We start from the raw sequence: 17,649 nt of genomic DNA on the forward strand, positions 1-17,649 counted from the left end.
CAGGGGCTCCTGGACCCTTCTGCTTCCACCTCCTAAATATAGCTAGCTATAATAATATACCCATATAGCTAAGGCTAATGGAGCAGTGATCAATATGAAGAACATAGTGCAGTTGTGTATGCTGAACTTACCATAATAGTAGATGTTCAAATGATCACTGCTACAGTAGCTGGTCCTTCCCTCCATCTCTTTGTTTTTTGGTGTGTTTTTTATGCCAGGGTATGGACATTTATTTTTTTGTTATTCCTAGCCTTGTCATTTCATGTTCACAGCCTCCCTCTTTCTGATGGCAGGAAAGCTATGAAGGGCTTTGTGTCCACTTTTAGTCAGCTCAGCTCAAGCTGCTTGGCAGTTTGGGTGCGTATAAGGTGCCGTAAAACCTTAGAAGTTGGACGGCTGTTATATCATTGGCAAGATATAACCAATATAGCTAAGGCTACTACAGCAGTGATCATTTGAACATCTAATGTTAAGGTAAGTTCAACTTACACAACTGTACTTTATATGTAACCATTTGAATAGCTTTGAAGGCTGCACATGTAACTTTGATGCCACAAGATTCAAACTTTGAGGGTTCTATCCCTGAACTTGACACTGAGGTTTTTATTCTCCCCTGAGACTGACGTTAAATTCAGGAAGAGGGAGTTAATCTATTCCTGAGAGGCTGTCCTTTTTATGAGTCGCAAAACCTAGGAGCCACAGGGCAGGTCTAACAGTAGTTTGGGGAAGTGTTAGGTGCCAAGACACTTATGAATAAACGATTGGGGCATTTAGTAAAATTACTCATGAACCAGAGAAAAGGGAGGGAGAAAGGAAAGAATGAATATTACTAGGCTATCCCATTAGGCATTTACACTATAGTTTGATTTGAACCACACCTTTAGATGGGGAACTATACCCATTATTTTATTGTATACTGTGCCAAAGCAGTGACACTGAGGTAATCCTAATCCAGGTTATCGTCTATTCCCATCCATTGGTCAGTGGTCAAGATTTCAGCCAAGGCCAGCCAGTCTTCTATATCACGATATTTGGATTTTTTCATAGGGAGTCTTTGGGTGATGGGTCCTATTCTCTCCAGCACGCCAACTAATTATGTCTGTGTGTGAGGGTTTAAGTCTCCCTGTGGCTCTGATGGGATCTTTTTTTTTTGAGTGACATTCATCAAAATTCTGGGTTGTATGTTATGTTAGGCAAGGTCACCTCTGAGCAAAGCAGTAGCGGGCTGATGCTGGAGTTCTTTCAGTCGGGCAGCATAGGACAGATTTTGAGACAGACTATCCTTTTTGGTGAGGAACTTTTGTGGCCTCTCCAGCTGCTGCAAGTGTCGGGTCAGATACATTCCAAATGGGGCATTGTACTCAGTCAATGTCTGAAGGAAGGAAGGGAAGAATATCAACATCTACAGAAATCTTCTTCTGTGTTACTGAAAGGAAAACAGCAAGCAAAATAAAATATCCTTTTTCTTACAAAAGGGAAGAAGCAAGTTAAGCCTGTGTTAGTACAGTATCTTTTCTCTGGGAGTTTAAAACAGGATATGCAAACAGGAGAATTCATTCTTTCCATATCAAGACTCCCACGTTCTTCTTTTCCTTTCAGTGCAAAGCTATGCATTTATATATTTACATTAGTGGTATCTTGTAGTTTTTTAATTAATTGGTATATTAGTGACTGGTACCTCACAAATAAGTTATGTTGTATGGTGAAATGATAAAATTTTATGCAGAACTAAAATTAGTCCACTTACCTCATTTCTGAAACTTGAAAAGGTGAGGTTAGCATGTAACTTTAGCATATATATCTATTTATTTAAATAAGTTGTATATATCGTAATGTAACAAAATTATTCCAAAGGACCTATATTTATGTGTCATTCTAAAATTAACAAATCAGGAATGCAGTTATACTCTGTAAATAAAAATATTCATTCTGCACCACACTTATATTTAGCACTGTCCTTCAGTTGACATTCCCTTGAAAACAAAGCCAAGTGTATTTTGAAAATCGTATTATCACTTATCTAATAAGGGATGCTTGTGATTCATTGAATTTCTACCATAGTTAAAGTAACACAATCCTGACCCAATCAGTGTGTATGAATACTTCTTCAGTCCATGAAAATCTTCTGGCTTTAGGTTCATTTGCCTTAATCTTACTCTCTGTAATGTGGAATAGAAACGGGGATTATGGTTTTATGAGATGGTTTATATTATCACTGGTTACCCTACAATATGTGTGTATAACAGAAGAAGACATAATAAAGCATGACAGAGCTGAGTTTGCACACATTAATATGGTGCTACATATAATTTAAATGAAAACAGGCTAATATGTTCACATTCAAATTACTTGTCCCTCTTTTTAAACAAAAAAAATCATACTTTATTGAATGTATACAGTGTTTCTATAAAGCATTAAATTAAAAAAACATAGTTACTATAGTGTCATGTACTTTAGGAATTAAAATCAAACTTACTTCATAAGTTAGCATAAAACAAATTTAATAAGGGAAAAGTACTCAGCTTTAAAAAGCAATGCATCTGACAATCATTTTTTGTGCCCATTTATAATTTATTTACTTGTATTCATGCATATCTATAAAACTAAAATGTAGTCTAAATAATTATAGTAGCATCAGGCAAATAACTTGAATTCACATTGGTGAATGGTGTCTACAATATGCAGTAGATTTTGTGTTACTCATATTCAAAAGGCCTGCAAACTCCAACATACCTCTCGACTGTACAGATTTTTGCAGAATATCCAGATTTTTGCCTTATATTTTTGGTCTGTTTTTCATAAAATTGTGGCCTTCTGGCAAATTGGTGACTAATCATTAAAGAATGTAGTTAGAAAATAATTACAGACATTTGAGTTTTAGACTTCATAACCTTCAGAAAGTTCACACTAATGAAAACCTGTTAGTCTATCAACTTTCTAAGTTTGCAAGATCAGTATTTCAAAATTGTCCCTATTTGTACCACTTTTTTCATGGCTTTGTCCAGATTCCTTACTCTAAAAGGTTGAGAGGTAGGACTCCAAATGATCAACAGATGTAATCTCCACATGCAAAGTAAATTACATACAGTGTTTTGTAGTTAAAAAGCAATAACTGACAACTTATTTGGTTAAATCACAAGTGAGTTAGTATGTTACATGAAAAGCAAAAAGCTTGTAATGTTCACCTTTGGTTAATAGCACTGTCTAGGGAAAATGTGTATCCCCATTCAGCTATTGCCATAATGAGTCACTGAAAATTAGGAGTAAATAGTTATTTTAACAAAATGATACTGCAGTCAGCACAATCACAGTATTTTAAAATCATCAATAAAATGTTACTGTTCATGTTATAAAAAGACATGTTAAATCTGCAGTGAGCCACATAGTTATAGTTTTATTCTGAGAGCTCTAATGAAATGTTTCCCATATAATACTGAAATAAAACCCAAGCTTCTTCTCCTGTAACTTCATGAGATTAAAAGGAAATGCTTTGTTTGACTGCAGTTAAGGCAGTAGTAAACTTACGTAATGAAAAATAATCCTTTAGCAGTGTATGGCTGTGTCATCTGAGCTGGAACTGTCATTGGCTCATGCAAAAAGAGCCTCTGGATGGCCTGTATTTGGAACAACTTGTACAATGTGTAACAAAATTATTCCTGAATACAATTTTATGTGCAGCTAATTTGTATGGGAAAAGAACTGTAGAGAGCTTTCATGCTGCATTTAATAGTCTATTTACAAATATAATCTGTCTGTACAGCAGTGTAGTCTTGGCAAAAGATTCAGGCTGAGTGTTCATCATCAGTGTTCAACTAGTAACTCTTTGTATATCTAATGGGAGTAAGTGTTCACCATCAGTGTTCAGCCAGTAACTCTTTGCATATCTAATGGGGGTAAGTGCTCACCATCAGTGTTGACCCAGTAACTCTTTGTATATCTAATGGGGGTAAGTGCTCACCATCAGTCCTCAACCAGTAACTCTTTGTATATCTAATGGGGGTAAGTGCTCACCATCAGTGTTCAACCAGTAACTATTTGTATATCTAATGGAGGTAAGTGCTCACCATCAATGTTCAGCCAGTAACTATTTGCATATCTGATGGGGGTAAGTGCTCACCATCAGTCCTCAACCAGTGACTCTCTTTATATTTAATGGGGGTAAGTGCTCACCATCAGTGTTCAACCAGTAGTTCTTTGTATATCTAATGGGGGCAAGTGCTCGCCATCAGTGTTCAACCAGTAACTCTTTGTATATCTAATGGGGGTAAGTGCTCACCATCAGTGTTCAGCCAGTAACTCATTCTATATCTAATGTGGGTAAGTGCTCACCATCAGTTCTCAACCAATAACTCTTTGTATATCTAATGGGGGTAAGTGCTCACCATCAGTGTTCAACCAGTAACTCTTTGTATATCTAACTGGGGTAAGTGCTCACCATCAGTGTTCAGCCAGTAGCTCGCTCTATATCTAATGTGGGTAAGTGCTCACCATCAGTTCTCAACCAATAACTCTTAGTATATCGAATTGGGGTAAGTGCTCACCATCAGTGTCCAACCAGTAACTCTTTGTATATCTAACTGGGGTAAGTGCTCACCATCAGTGTTCAACCAGTAACTCTTTGTATATCTAACTGGGGTAAGTGCTCACCATCAGTGTTCAACCAATAACTCTTTGTATATCTAATGGGGGTAAGTGCTCACCATCAGTCCTCAACTAGTAACTCTTTGAATAACTAATGGGGGTAAGTGCTCACCATCAGTCATCAAACAGTAACTCTTTGCATATCTAATGGGGGTAAGTGCTCACCATCAGTGTTCAGCCAGTAACTCTTTGTATATCTGATGGGGGTAAGTGCTCACCATCAGTGTTCAGCCAGTAACTCTTTGTATATCTGATGGGGGTAAGTGCTCACCATCAGTGTTCGACTAGTAACTCTTTGTATATCTAATGGGTGCAAGTGCTCACCATCAGTGTTCAACCAGTAACTCTTTGCATATCTAATGGGGGTAAGTGCTCACCATCAGTCCTCAACCAGTAACTATTTGTATAAATAATGGGAAGTAAGTGCTCACCATCAGTGTTCAACCAGTAACTCTTTGTTTATCTAATGGGGGTAAGTGCTCACCATCAGTGTTCAGCCAATAACTCTTTGTATATCTGATGGGGGTAAGTGCTCACCATCAGTCCTCAACCAGTGACTCTTTTTATATTTAATGGGGGTAAGTGCTCACCAGCAGTGTTCAACCAGTAATTCTTTGTGTATCTAATGGGGGTAAGTGCTCACCATCAGTGTTCAACCAGTAACTCTTTGTATATCTAATGGGGGTAAGTGCTCACCATCAGTGTTCAGCCAGTAACTCTTTCTATATCTAATGTGGGAAAGTCCACACCATCAGTCCTCGACCAGTTACTCTTTGTATATCTAATTGGGGTAAGTGCTCACCATCAGTGTTCAGCCAGTAACTCTTTGTATATCTAATGGGGGTCAGTACTCACCATCAGTGTTCAGCCTGCAACTGTTTCCAAAGCCAAGAACACAGCATCCATAGGACCTGACAACATCCCAGGCTTCTTTCTACATGACCTATGGAACGAACTGGCACCCCACCTAAGTACCATGTTCAATCATAGCCTCACCTCAGGCTTTGTGCCCACTGAATGGCACACAGCAATGGTTATCCCACTCCACAAAGGGGGAGCCACCATGGACCCCGGAAACTTCTGTCCCATTAGTCTGGTCTGCAAGGCTATGGAACGTATTATCATGGAACTTATGAACAATGACATTGGTAATCTCCAAACTCTAGACCCTACCCAGTTTGGGTATGTAAAAGGCAGATCATGTCTCCTAAACCTGATAGACTTCTTTGAAGCGGTCACCAAAGCCATAGATAAGGGTAAGGTTTTTCACACAGCCTATCTAGATCTCGCTAAGGCTTTCGACACCATCCCCCACTCTGGAATTATAGATAAACTCACTAAACTAGGTATAAATTCCGATGTCACAAGATGGTTTGCCAACTGGCTCACTGACAGACCCCACACTGTGAAAGTAGCAGACTCTAAATCCATCTTCAGACCAGTGACAAGTGGAGTCCAGGGTTCAGTCCTGGGTCCTCTCCTGCTTGGTATCTACTTCTCTGAAGTACAGGCTAACACAGAAGGTCTTTGGCTAACAAAGTTTGCAGATGACTGCAAACTAGGATCCATAATCAAAACTCCTAACGATATGGACATCCTACAAAAGGGCCTCACTGAGAGAGATGCCTGGTGTCAAAGCCATGGCCTCAAGCTCAATGCCAAAAAGTGCATTGTCATCCCTTTTGGTAAAAACTCTGTCCCCATGAACTACCACATAGCTGGTAGTCTACTTAACAATGAAAGTGTGATAAGAGACCTTGGGACACAGGTGGACAGTAGTCTCTCCTTTGATAATCACATCGCCACAGTAGTCAGGAAATCCTTCTACGTGGCACACCTCATCACAAAATGTTTCTCATCCAGGAAAAAAGAGGTCATTGTTCCCCTCTACTCATCACTCATTAGACCCATTATAGAGTACAATGCCCCTTTTAGTATGTACCTCACAAGACATCTACAACAACTGGAAAAGCAGCAGAAATACCTCACAAAGAGGATTACTGGCCACAGAAAGATGCCCTACGCAGACCGTCTCAAAAAACTCCAGCTTTACTCTATCGCATATCGCCTACTCAGAGGCAATCTCTGCCTAACATACAAAGCTATGTCAAACCCAAAGCTGTTGGACATGCTCCACTTAAAGAAATTCCAATCCCTCTGAGCTACACGCTCTAGGGACCTAAACCTTGTCACGACAATAAACAGAACATGCTGGAGGGATAGATTCCTGTCCCAGAGACTTCCCATACTCTGGAGCAAACTACCTATCTATATCAAACAAAGCTCCTCATTAGCACTCTTCAAGAAAAATCTTGATGATTGGATGGGAGATAGGAAATTCACCCCGGTGATCACTTCTGTGGCTCTGCTTGACAGGGCACAGGAAAATAATTTTCTTGGGTGGCAAAAGCAAGGGTACCATTTCACTAGGCTTATATAGGCCCTAGGGCGAATAGCCAAGTACCTACCTATGAACCTATGAAGTGCTCTCCATCAGTGTTCACCTAGAAACTCTTTGTATATCTAATGGGGCTAAGTGCACACCATCAGTGTTCCGCCAGTAACACTTTGTATATCTAGTGGGGGTAAGTGCTCACCATCAGTATTCAACCAGTAACTCCTTGTATATCTAATGGGGGTAAGTGATCACCATTGGTCCTCAACCAGTAACATGTTTTATAACTAATGGGGGTAAGTGCTCACCATCAAGGTTCAACCAGTAACTCTTTGTATATCTAATAGGGATAAGTGCTCACCATCGGTGTTCAGCCAGTAACTTTTTGTATAACTAATGGGGGTAACTGCTCACCATCAGTGTTCAACCAGTAACCCTTTGTATATCTGCTGGGCATAAGTGCTCACCATCAGTGTTCAGCCAGTAACTCTTTGTATATCTAATGGGGGTAACTGCTCACCATCAGTCCTCAACAAGTAACTCTTTGTATATCTAATAGGGGTAAGTGCTCACCATCAGTGTTCAGCCACTAACTCTTTGTATATCTAATCGGGTTGAGTGCTCACTGTGATGACCGTGCCCTGGCCCAGCAATCAAGGAGCCTCAATCTTCACCACTAACACCAGGGAGGGTGTCTCATATAAGAGGAAAGAATAACAAATACACACAGTAAAGTACAAATTGCGTTAAGTGCACACAGAGATCACAGTCAGTCTGGGGCTGGTTGCTCCCTTGCTGTCCAGGTCCCCAATAAGACTCCCCACTGGCACAGCTATAGGATCCAGATCTCAGCCTAGCTGGCAAACTAACATCCTGTACCCTCTCTCTCCAACCAGTGCTTCATGTCCCTGCCCAGGTAGCTGACACGCCACATACACTTTGAGATAAGTATTTATACAACTTCACAGACACTCCTGGGAAAGGCTGACACAGATTCTCCAGCTGTGCCCCTTTACCCAGCCTATATGGTAGTAATTTCTGCCACCACCAGCTAATACTTATCAGCTTCCCAAAGGCCCTTAAAAGAGGGTGCCCAATTATTACTGTGCAATATTATTATCCAATTGGTAATGTGACTATTCAGTCTAAGGCTTATTAGAGTGGCTTATTACAATAAACTCTATATGCAATGTACTCTAGAGCTTACCTATCATTAACCAAACCAGCCACAGGTGAAGGGTTTTAAAATATTTAATAATAAATAATTAAAACACAAGACAATACTACTACACCACAGTGATATCTAAGAGTTCGGACATCACACAGAAACTTAAAAAATTACAGTAGGAAAGTTCAGATGTAACAGAAAAACACTTGTTTAACTTTCTTCTAAGTTCCTAGCTATTACTACAAGAAACCATATTTCTAAGACACTACTTACATAAGACAACAGGCAGAGTGCTGATAAGTAAGATATCAAGATCAAAATGCTCACAGTCTCTCTCTGAACAATAGTTTTTAAACTCACTAACAAACATCTTTGCTAGGCCCTCCCATATTACATCATTTTGACAATTAGGTTTTCCCAGTGTACACATTACATCATTTTGACACAATCTAACACCTGCTCAGGAAACTGCAACAATAAAAGACATTTCACATGTACACTCTAGCAATTATTCCTTAAGTTAAGACAATAGAAAGAATGTGTTCAGCCAGCCACTTCGGCACCGCTGTTTAGATAATTTTACTTCAAAGAACATTTGAAATGCTTGGCTTAGTTTTCCTTACAGCAGATGTCAATGTTTCAACAATCTTTAAGTTCACATTTTACAGTGTTTTCTTTCATTTATGAACACAAGCCTGTATTCTACATTTATATATATAAATGATAGAATTATGTATCAAATTCTATTTGACTAGGCTGGCAGCCTTTGCCCATCTTTCCCCAATCTTCACATCTCTTCCCCCCTGGGGAACTCAAGCTAGTTTTTCAAGTGACCCTTGAGAAACACCGCTTGAGAAGGTTAGGTCTATCTTGAGGGTACCTCACCCCATTCCCTGTCTCAAGATTCCACTGTGGTGCTGCACTAACATATATGCTTGCAACCCCAGGCTCCATCTTAGCAACTTGGCATTTTGCTGACTTGCTCTGTTTAACCATGTTAGAAGATTGTTATCTGTCATTACCCTGAATTTTCTTCCATACAGATAAGGCTGAGGTTTCTGCAATGCCCACACTATAGCTAGACATTCCTTTTCTACAGCTGCATAGCATTCCTCCCTGGGTTGGAGCCTATGACTGAGATAAATGACTGGGTGCTCTTCCCGCTCTGAATTAATCTGGGTAAGTACAGCCCCCACCCCATGGTTTGAAGCATCCACCTGCACAACAAATTATTTGCTGTAATCTGGACTGGATAACACAGGGGGTCCTCCCAAAGCTTCTATAAGCTTCTGAAATGCCTGCTCACATGCTGGGGTCCACACTATCTTATCTGGTCTGTTCTTCCTTGTGAGGTCTATGAGGGGAGCAGCTATGGTACTATAACTAGGGACGAACTTTCTGTAGTACCCTGCTGTCTCTAAGAATGCTCTCATCTGCTTTTTGGTAACAGGTGCAGGCCATGCCTGAATGGCTTCCACTTTGGCAGGTTCTGGCCTTATCTTACCACTCCCCACTCTGTGTCCTAGGTAGGAGACCTCTGCCATACCCACCTGGCACTTGCTCGGCTTAATAGTCAACCCTGCCCTCTGTAGTCTGCCCAGCATCTCCCTGACATGCTGAAGGTGCTCTGGCCAGGAATGGCTGTAGATGGCAATATCATCTAGGTAAGCAAGGGCAAACCCTCCTGCTCCTGCTAGGATATTATCCACCAACCTCTGGAAAGTCACTGGGGCATTCTTCATCCCAAAGGGCATCTTTGTGAACTTGTACAAGCCAAAAGGAGTCACCAAGGCTGACTTCTCTCTAGCACTGGGAGTCAAGGACATCTGCCATTAACCCTTGGTAAGATCAGTGGTTGTAAGATACTTAGCCCCACCCAGCTGCTCTAAGGCCTCGTCTGTCCTAGGCATGGGGTAAGCATCTGCCTCTGTGTGACTATCTAATTTCCTGTAATCCAGACAGAACCTGGTGCTGCCATCCTTCTTTGGCACCAACACCAATGGGGTGGCCCACGGACTGTTGGACTCTTGAATCACCCCTAGATCCAACATCTCCTGTACCTATTCCCTCAGAGTCTGTTTGACTCTCTCAGGCACCCCATAAGGGGTCTGCGTAGTAGGCCTTTGGGGTCTTGTATCCACCTGGTGCTGCACCAGGTGGGTGCACCCTGGTTTCCCAGTGAACACATCCCCAAATTCCTGCAACACTGTTCGGATTTCTTGAACCTGGGTAGGAGATAGCTGCTGGGACATTGTTACCCCTTCCACCGAGGTGTCAGTCCGAGCTTCACTGAGAAGATCAGCCACCAGATCTCCCTCAGACTCCTCCTGCTATCCACTGCAAATGCTCAGCACAAGGGCCTCCCTATCATGGTAAGGTTTCATCATGTTAACATGGTACAATCTGTGCCCCTGCCATCTGCCTAGCAGTTCCACCACGTAGTTAACTTCACTTACCTTTCTTACCGCCTTGTAGGGTCCCTCCCAAGCTGCTTGCAGCTTATTGTGTCTAACAGGAATGCAAACCATTACCTGCTGCCCCACAGCATATTATCTAGCTCAAGCATTCCTGTAATACCTCACGTTTTTTCTGTTGTTGGGCATCTGCCAGGTTCTCTTGGGCCAAGCCCATGAGTTCCCTGAGCCTTGCCCTGAGGGTTAGGATGTAACCACAACAGACTCCTTGTGAGACTCACACTCACCTTACCACTCATCTCAAATTAAATCTAGAGGTCCCCTCACCCTATGCCCATACAGCAACTCAAAGGGTGAAAAACCTGTGGATTCCTGGGGAACCTCTCTGTAAGCAAACAGATGGGGCAAATATTTGTCCCACTCCCTCTTCAACTGATCTTCAAATGCCTGTAGCATGGACTTGATTGTAGAGTTTAACCTCTCAACAAGACCATTAGTCTGAGGATGGTAGGGGGTGGTCTTCATGTGCTTCACCCCACGGGACTTCCACAGACAAGCCAGCAGGTCTGACATGAAATTGGCACCTCTGTCAGTCAGTATTTCTTTTGGGAAACCTACCCTGCTGAAAATCTCTAACAAAGCATTTGCCACCTTCTCTGCCTCAATGGAGGACAAAGCCACTGCCTCAGGGTATCGTGTAGCATAATCCACTACCACTAGGATATACTTTTTCCCTATGGAACTTGGGATACTCAGAGGACCCACAATATCCATAGCTACCCTCTGAAATGGCTCCTCAATCACAGGTAAAGGCATCAAAGGAGTTCTCGCCTTGTCTCCTGCATTGCCTACCTTTCAGCACTGCTCACAGGTCCTGCAGTACCCTGTTACATCTCTGTAAATTCCAGGCCAATAGAGGTTTTGCATAATACGCCTCTTTGTATGTTTTATGCCCATATGAAATGCAAAGGGAATATCATGTGCTATGGCTAGAAGCGCCAGACGGTAGACTCTAGGCACTACCAACTGATGTACTCTCTCACCTTCTAGCCCTCCCTCAGTGGTCCACTCTCTGTATAGTAACCCTTTGTCCCAATATACAGATTCCCCCTTCCCTTGAGAATCAGGTGCCTCCCTAGCTACCTGCCTCAGGCCTTGTAATGTAGGGTCTGAGAGCTGAGCCTATCTCAACTCTCTCCTTGTAACCCTTCCCAGCTCCCCTTCCACTGGAAGTCTGGCATCCTCTGACAGTGGTGCCTCACTGTCAGCATGGGTACTACTACTCACCTCTACCTTTGCAGTTACCCTGTCCAAGGGAAAATCCGTACCCAGAAGCAGCTGTGGCTCACATTCAGTTTCACTGCTACAGCGCAGCTCCCTCCCTGAAGTAACCACCTCACCAGTCCTGGCTGAAAGTATGCAGTCTGTCTGGGTCTTCCCCAGGCTACCAGACCCACATGCTTGACTCCTAGCCTTACTGCTTATAACTGCATAAGTACATGGTATTGCCTCATCCAAATTCTTCCCTCTCAGGACATCTGCAGGATGGTAGTTCCTTACCCCTGTTGTCTCAAGACAACCTACTGTTGGCATTTTGTCTTTCCCACTTACTGGCTCCCTCACCTTTGTTTCCCCCACCTTGCCTCCGTGGACACCTGTATGCCACATGTTCCCACTGGTTGCATTCAAAAATTTTCACCCTAGCTCCTGGACGTATACTTGGACTAGTGGCTTCCCCTGCTACTGGAAGATTCTGTTGGGGCAGTCTGTGCTGCCCAGCATGGGTTCCTTTAGACCCATGAGCAGTACTGGGGATCCCTTTCCTGTGCATGGCTGCCCTCCTTGCCAGGTATAGGTCTCCCTTCTTCCCCAACACATCTGAATTAGCACATTGTCTATCAGCCAACCAGATCTCATCTCCTCAGTCAAAGTGCTAAGGGCTTGTTCCCTCACCAGAAGGTCTGCCAGCCCTTCAGAAGTGGTGACCTGACATCCACTCACCCATCTATGAAACTAAGTGCTCAGTTCAGCAACATATTCACATACATTTTCATATGCTTTGCATCTATGCTCACGAAACGTTTTCCTTTACATTTCAGGTGTTAGCTTAAAACATTGTAACAGACATTTTTTTACAACAGTATAATCAAAACAGACAGTCTCAGACATTTGTGATATACAAGTTACAGCTTTCCCATGGAGTAAGGGGGGTCAGGAACCCTACCAGAGCCTTTGGTCAACACTATATTGTTTGCGTACCCTTTCAAACATGTGAATGAAACTATCAAAATCATCCCCCTCTTTAAATTGCGGAAGAAATTTACTGACCTTTTGTGTTTCTGGGGTCCAGTTACTCCCTTCCCCATTACCTCCATGACTCTGGCAACGAGTCAGCATTTCCCTGTCATGCTTCCTCTGATGCTCCTTTTCTTCGGCTTATATCTCCAAATGCCTGGCCTCCAACTCAAGTCTCTTTAGCTCCAGCTGGATTTTTAAGTCCACTGCAGAAAGGTTAAGCTGTCCATTCCCCGAGGATATTGTATCTCCACTGCCAGTCTGATTGTCCTCCTGGATGCTGTTTTCTGATGCAGCTGTAACCAAGGCTGCAATCAGGTCTGCCTTAGTCAGGTTTCCATGCACCAGTCCCCTAGCCTGGCACATCTCCACCAGCTTTCCATACTCCTGTGCTGTCATGCTGCCTGCTCACACTGCCTAACTAACCTAACAAAATAAATAAAACAGTTGTGATCTGAAATCTGAGTATACACTGCGTGGCTGATTTAGAGTACAAAACACCTTCAGAGATCACTGTACAAAAGCTACAGGATTCACTCTACCCACACCACTGCAAACCACAAGTGAGGATATCTTATCCCAACCACTGTGAACCACAAATGTGAGGATATCTTATCCCAGCCACTGCCAACAGAAATGTGATGACCGTGCCCTGGCCCAGCAATCAAGGAGCCTCAATCCTCACCATTAACACCAGGGAGGGCATCTCATATAAGAGGAAAGGATAACAAATACACACAGTAAAGTACAATTTCCCTTAAGTGCACACAGAGATTACAGTCTGGGGCTGGTTGCTCCCTTGCTCTCTAGATCCCAATAAGACTCTCCCCACTGCCACAGCTATAGGGTCCAGATCTCAGCCTAGCTGGCAAGCTAGCCTCCAGTACCCTCTCTGTCCCACCAGTGCTTCATGTCCCTGCCCAGGTAGCTGACACACCACACACACTTTGAGATAAGTATTTATAAAACTTCACAGACACTTCTGGGAAAGGCTGACACAGATTCTCCAGCTGTGCCCCTTTACCCAGACTATACAGTAGCAATTTCTGCCACCACCACCTAATACTTATCAGCTACCCAAAGTCCCTTAAAAGGGTGTCCAGTTATTACTGTGCAATATTATTATCCAGTTGGTAGTGTGACTATTCAGTCTAAGGCTTATTAGAGTGGGTTATTACAATAAATATGCAATGTACTCTAGAGCTTACCTATCTCTGCACAAACCAGCCACAGGTGCAGGTTTTTAAAATATTTAATAATAAATAATTAAAACATAAGACAATACTACTACACCACAGTGATATCTAAGAGTTCGGTGATCACACAGAAACTTAAAACAATACAGTAGGAAAGTTCAGATATAACAGAAAAACACTCGTCTAACATTTTTCTAAGTTAAACAATTTTAAATACATTGCAGTTTGCAGTTTTTGCTGTAGATATCACACCTTCCAGTATTTAAATTATGATTTTGTGAAGATGAAATCTTTTTTGAAATATTGTCGTCTTTTCTAAAGACCTTCTTTGCTTAGAGTTACACCACCCACCATGTAAGTCACCTCTGTGACGTATTACTCATTTGCCATGTACTTACACCGATCATACCTCTAGATATCAGGCATGGGTTTGCGTGTTTTGTGTGGAGACAGACAGGTGGATAGATACATATGTACAATGCAAGTATGCATACATACATACATATTTGATGGTTAGATTAATACAAATATAGCTGTAGACATAGTCCTAGAACTAGATATAAACATAGTATCAGACAGTCAGACCAGCACACCTTTCATTACCTAAATGTTTTTTAGCCATTGCAGGGTTGAGGCTCTTAGTGAGCGAAGGAGCAATGCAGCCAAAAAAAAAAGTACAAAACATGGATGTGTTTTATACAATCTTGTACTAAGACACCTGATGTTTCAAAGATTTTGCTTTGATTGAAAAAGCCTTTTTAAATTGTTTATGCAGCTACATAAGATAAAATCTGTTTCTTGTTTTACAGGACGTGGTTGACACTCATCCTGGCTTGACGTTTTTAAAGGATGCCCCAGAATTCCATTCACGGTACATTACCACGGTAGGTTTCCTTTTATTTTCTGCTTGTGAGCCAGGTTATGAATGTCTTCATACTGAAGTATTTGACCTTAAGTATAAAAAGACATGGTGGTTATTTATAAGGATGACAGGCAGATGCTGTATTAAATCTTAGAAGTCTGAAATACTTAAAAATATGTCAGCTAAATTATCTTAGTAACATAAAATTAGAAATTACAAATTTAAACTGTAACTTAGCATCTCATTCTGGAGTCTGGAATGGATTTTGCCTCATTGTAAAAGTAAGCTCCAACAGGATCTCACTGTAAACGAAATGCCATTTTTTGAAGTATCTTCCATACAGTATTCACTGCTTGGCTTTCTAATATTTGAACTTTAAACCTGATAACCATAAATTGTACAAGCTGCTTTGTAAACTTAGGTTGGTATTCACAGAAAGTGTATTTGCCGTTTTATTGGTAGCATTAAAGGAGAGATTCCATTCTGTAATGTGACTGGAATTATGTCAGTTCATGGTGTTTCATGTAAAGAGCACATTGATTTAAATGAAAGCTTTAAATCAAGCACTTTTCTTCCTGAAGGCCTGTTTAACATTAAATGTTTTGTGATCATAGACTCGACTCCCGTTCATTTTTTTATGCTACCAAATGCAAAACTATGTACTCTGGGCACAAAAACGTGGGATGTAGCTTTAAAATAGCAGTAAGCTACTCTATCATTAATCTTGACAAACATCAGTAAATGGGAGTTTTACAGCTATATCAGATGTCATCTGGAAGAAATGACAGTTGCAAAACCTGGGTTAAAATATTGCAAACTGGAAAAAATTCTGAGATTACTGTCCCCCATTTTAATGTAAATTTATAACATTGGTGGATCTCAGTACTTTTGTCATATGTTTGCAGTACATATTTGCTGTCTTATCTTACAATTTTATTTTATCGTTTATTTACTTAGTAGTTTGATCATACATCTCACCTGTCCAGATTTTTGCAGAATGTCCAGATTTTTGCCTCACATTTTTTGGTCTGTTCCTCATAAAATTTGTGCTTTCTGGCAAATTACTGAAAACTGAAGTCACTAAATAATTATATGAATTTAACTTTAAGACTTCATATCCTTCAGAAAATGCATGCTAACACAAAACCTGTTATTCTAGAAACTTTCTAAGTTTATAAGAGCAATATTTAAAAATGCCCCATTTTTAGGCTTTTGTCCTTCCATTCTTCTAGACTTTGTCCATATTTCTTGCATTAAGAGGTTTAGAGGAATGAGTCTGATGAGTGGCTTATGTAGGCCCAGTTGCAACCATAACTTTATTTCAGTAAACAACATTAAAAACAGGTAAAACAGAGAAATTATCAAAATATGAACTGTAATATAAATCCATAAACCATAAAATTACGAGAAATGGCAAAATACCTAAAGCATGGAACAGCGATTTATTTTCCTAGGGGAAAAAAAATCACTGGGCCATTTTTGGGAATTTGCCATTTCCTCCACTGTGGTGCAATCTCAGAGTTGGCATATTTAAGTAGGGGGGTGTGGTAGGAGAAGCTTCCCAATTAATTTTGTGTTTTGATTTTTTTTTAACGGATCAGCAATTTTCTTCCTTGGGGAAAAAAGTCATTGATCCGTGTGTTCGACATTTTGAGTTTTCGGGGATTGTTGGTCGCTTATATAGCATTCGCTTATATAATATAGACCCATTTTCTCAGAGTATGCTAATATTTTCGAAGAGAAGCTAGGTAAACTTCCAGTTATGTACTCCTTTTCAGTCTAGTGGTCAGACCAGCACAAAGAGTTCTGATAACTATGCAGGACAGAGTCAAAGTCCAGTTAGATAAAATGTTGCAGCAAGTTGTGATTTGTCCAGTTACAGAACCAGCTGAATGGGTGTCTTCCATGGTAGTTACTCGTAAGAAAAGCTCAAATGAAACCAGAATATGTATTGACCCAAGAGACTTAAAGCATTAAAGAGACCCCACCATCTTATGTGTACAGTCGAGGAAGTTGCTACCCTCGTGCCAGATGCCACTGTTTTTTCTGTCTTAGATGCGAAGAGTTTCGTCAAGTAATGCTTGATCACAAATCTTAACTATTGACTAAATTCAGTATGCCATTTGGTAGATGCAGATTTCTCAGAATGCCTTTTCGAATAAATTCTGCGAGTGAAGCCTTTCAGCGTGCAATGGAGCAAATTTTTTCAGGCTATCGGTGTGCTATAATAGTAGATGATTTTCTAGTTGGAGGCAATGGTGAAGCAGAGCATGACAGAAACCTCAGGAAACTTCTGGAAATAGCACATGAAGTGAATCTAAAGCTCATTCCTCTGAAATGTAAATTCAGGCTGAGAGAAGTTACTTGTGTTGGTCATTTATTTACCAGTTCAGGCTTATGATCAGATCCTTCAAAACAGCCATTCTTGAGATGCCAGCTCCAGTCAATGTCCAAGCCTTACAGCTTTTTCTTGGTATGGTCAAATATTTGGGCAAGTTTCTACTAGACTTCAGTGAATTATCAGTGCCGTTAAGAAAGCTGACAAGCAAAAGTGTTACCTGGTCATGATTGAAACAACACCAGAGAGCATTTGATGACCTGAAGCAGAAAATTGTCAGTCCACCAATGTTAAGATACTATGATGCCCACAAACCAGTAATTCTTTCTTGTGATGCTTC

The 17,649-nt window shown here is 41.1% G+C and overlaps 1 protein-coding gene across 1 annotated transcript in view; it reads left to right on the forward strand.

The window, feature by feature from the left end:
• The window catches only part of LOC122801246 (serine/threonine-protein phosphatase 2A regulatory subunit B'' subunit alpha-like), a 1,986,253-nt gene extending 1,970,582 nt beyond the window's left edge, over positions 1-15,671 (forward strand). The window contains exons 10-11 of the mRNA XM_044070799.1: positions 14,919-14,993; positions 15,393-15,671. Of these exons, the coding sequence (XP_043926734.1) occupies positions 14,919-14,993; positions 15,393-15,671 (354 nt within the window). The remainder of the gene's footprint in view (positions 1-14,918; positions 14,994-15,392) is intronic.
• Positions 15,672-17,649: the final 1,978 nt, after the last annotated feature.

Source organism: Protopterus annectens, chromosome 4.part1 (genome assembly GCF_019279795.1).
Source record: "Protopterus annectens isolate FY-2018-M chromosome 4.part1, PAN1.0, whole genome shotgun sequence".
NCBI lineage: Eukaryota > Metazoa > Chordata > Ceratodontiformes > Protopteridae > Protopterus > Protopterus annectens.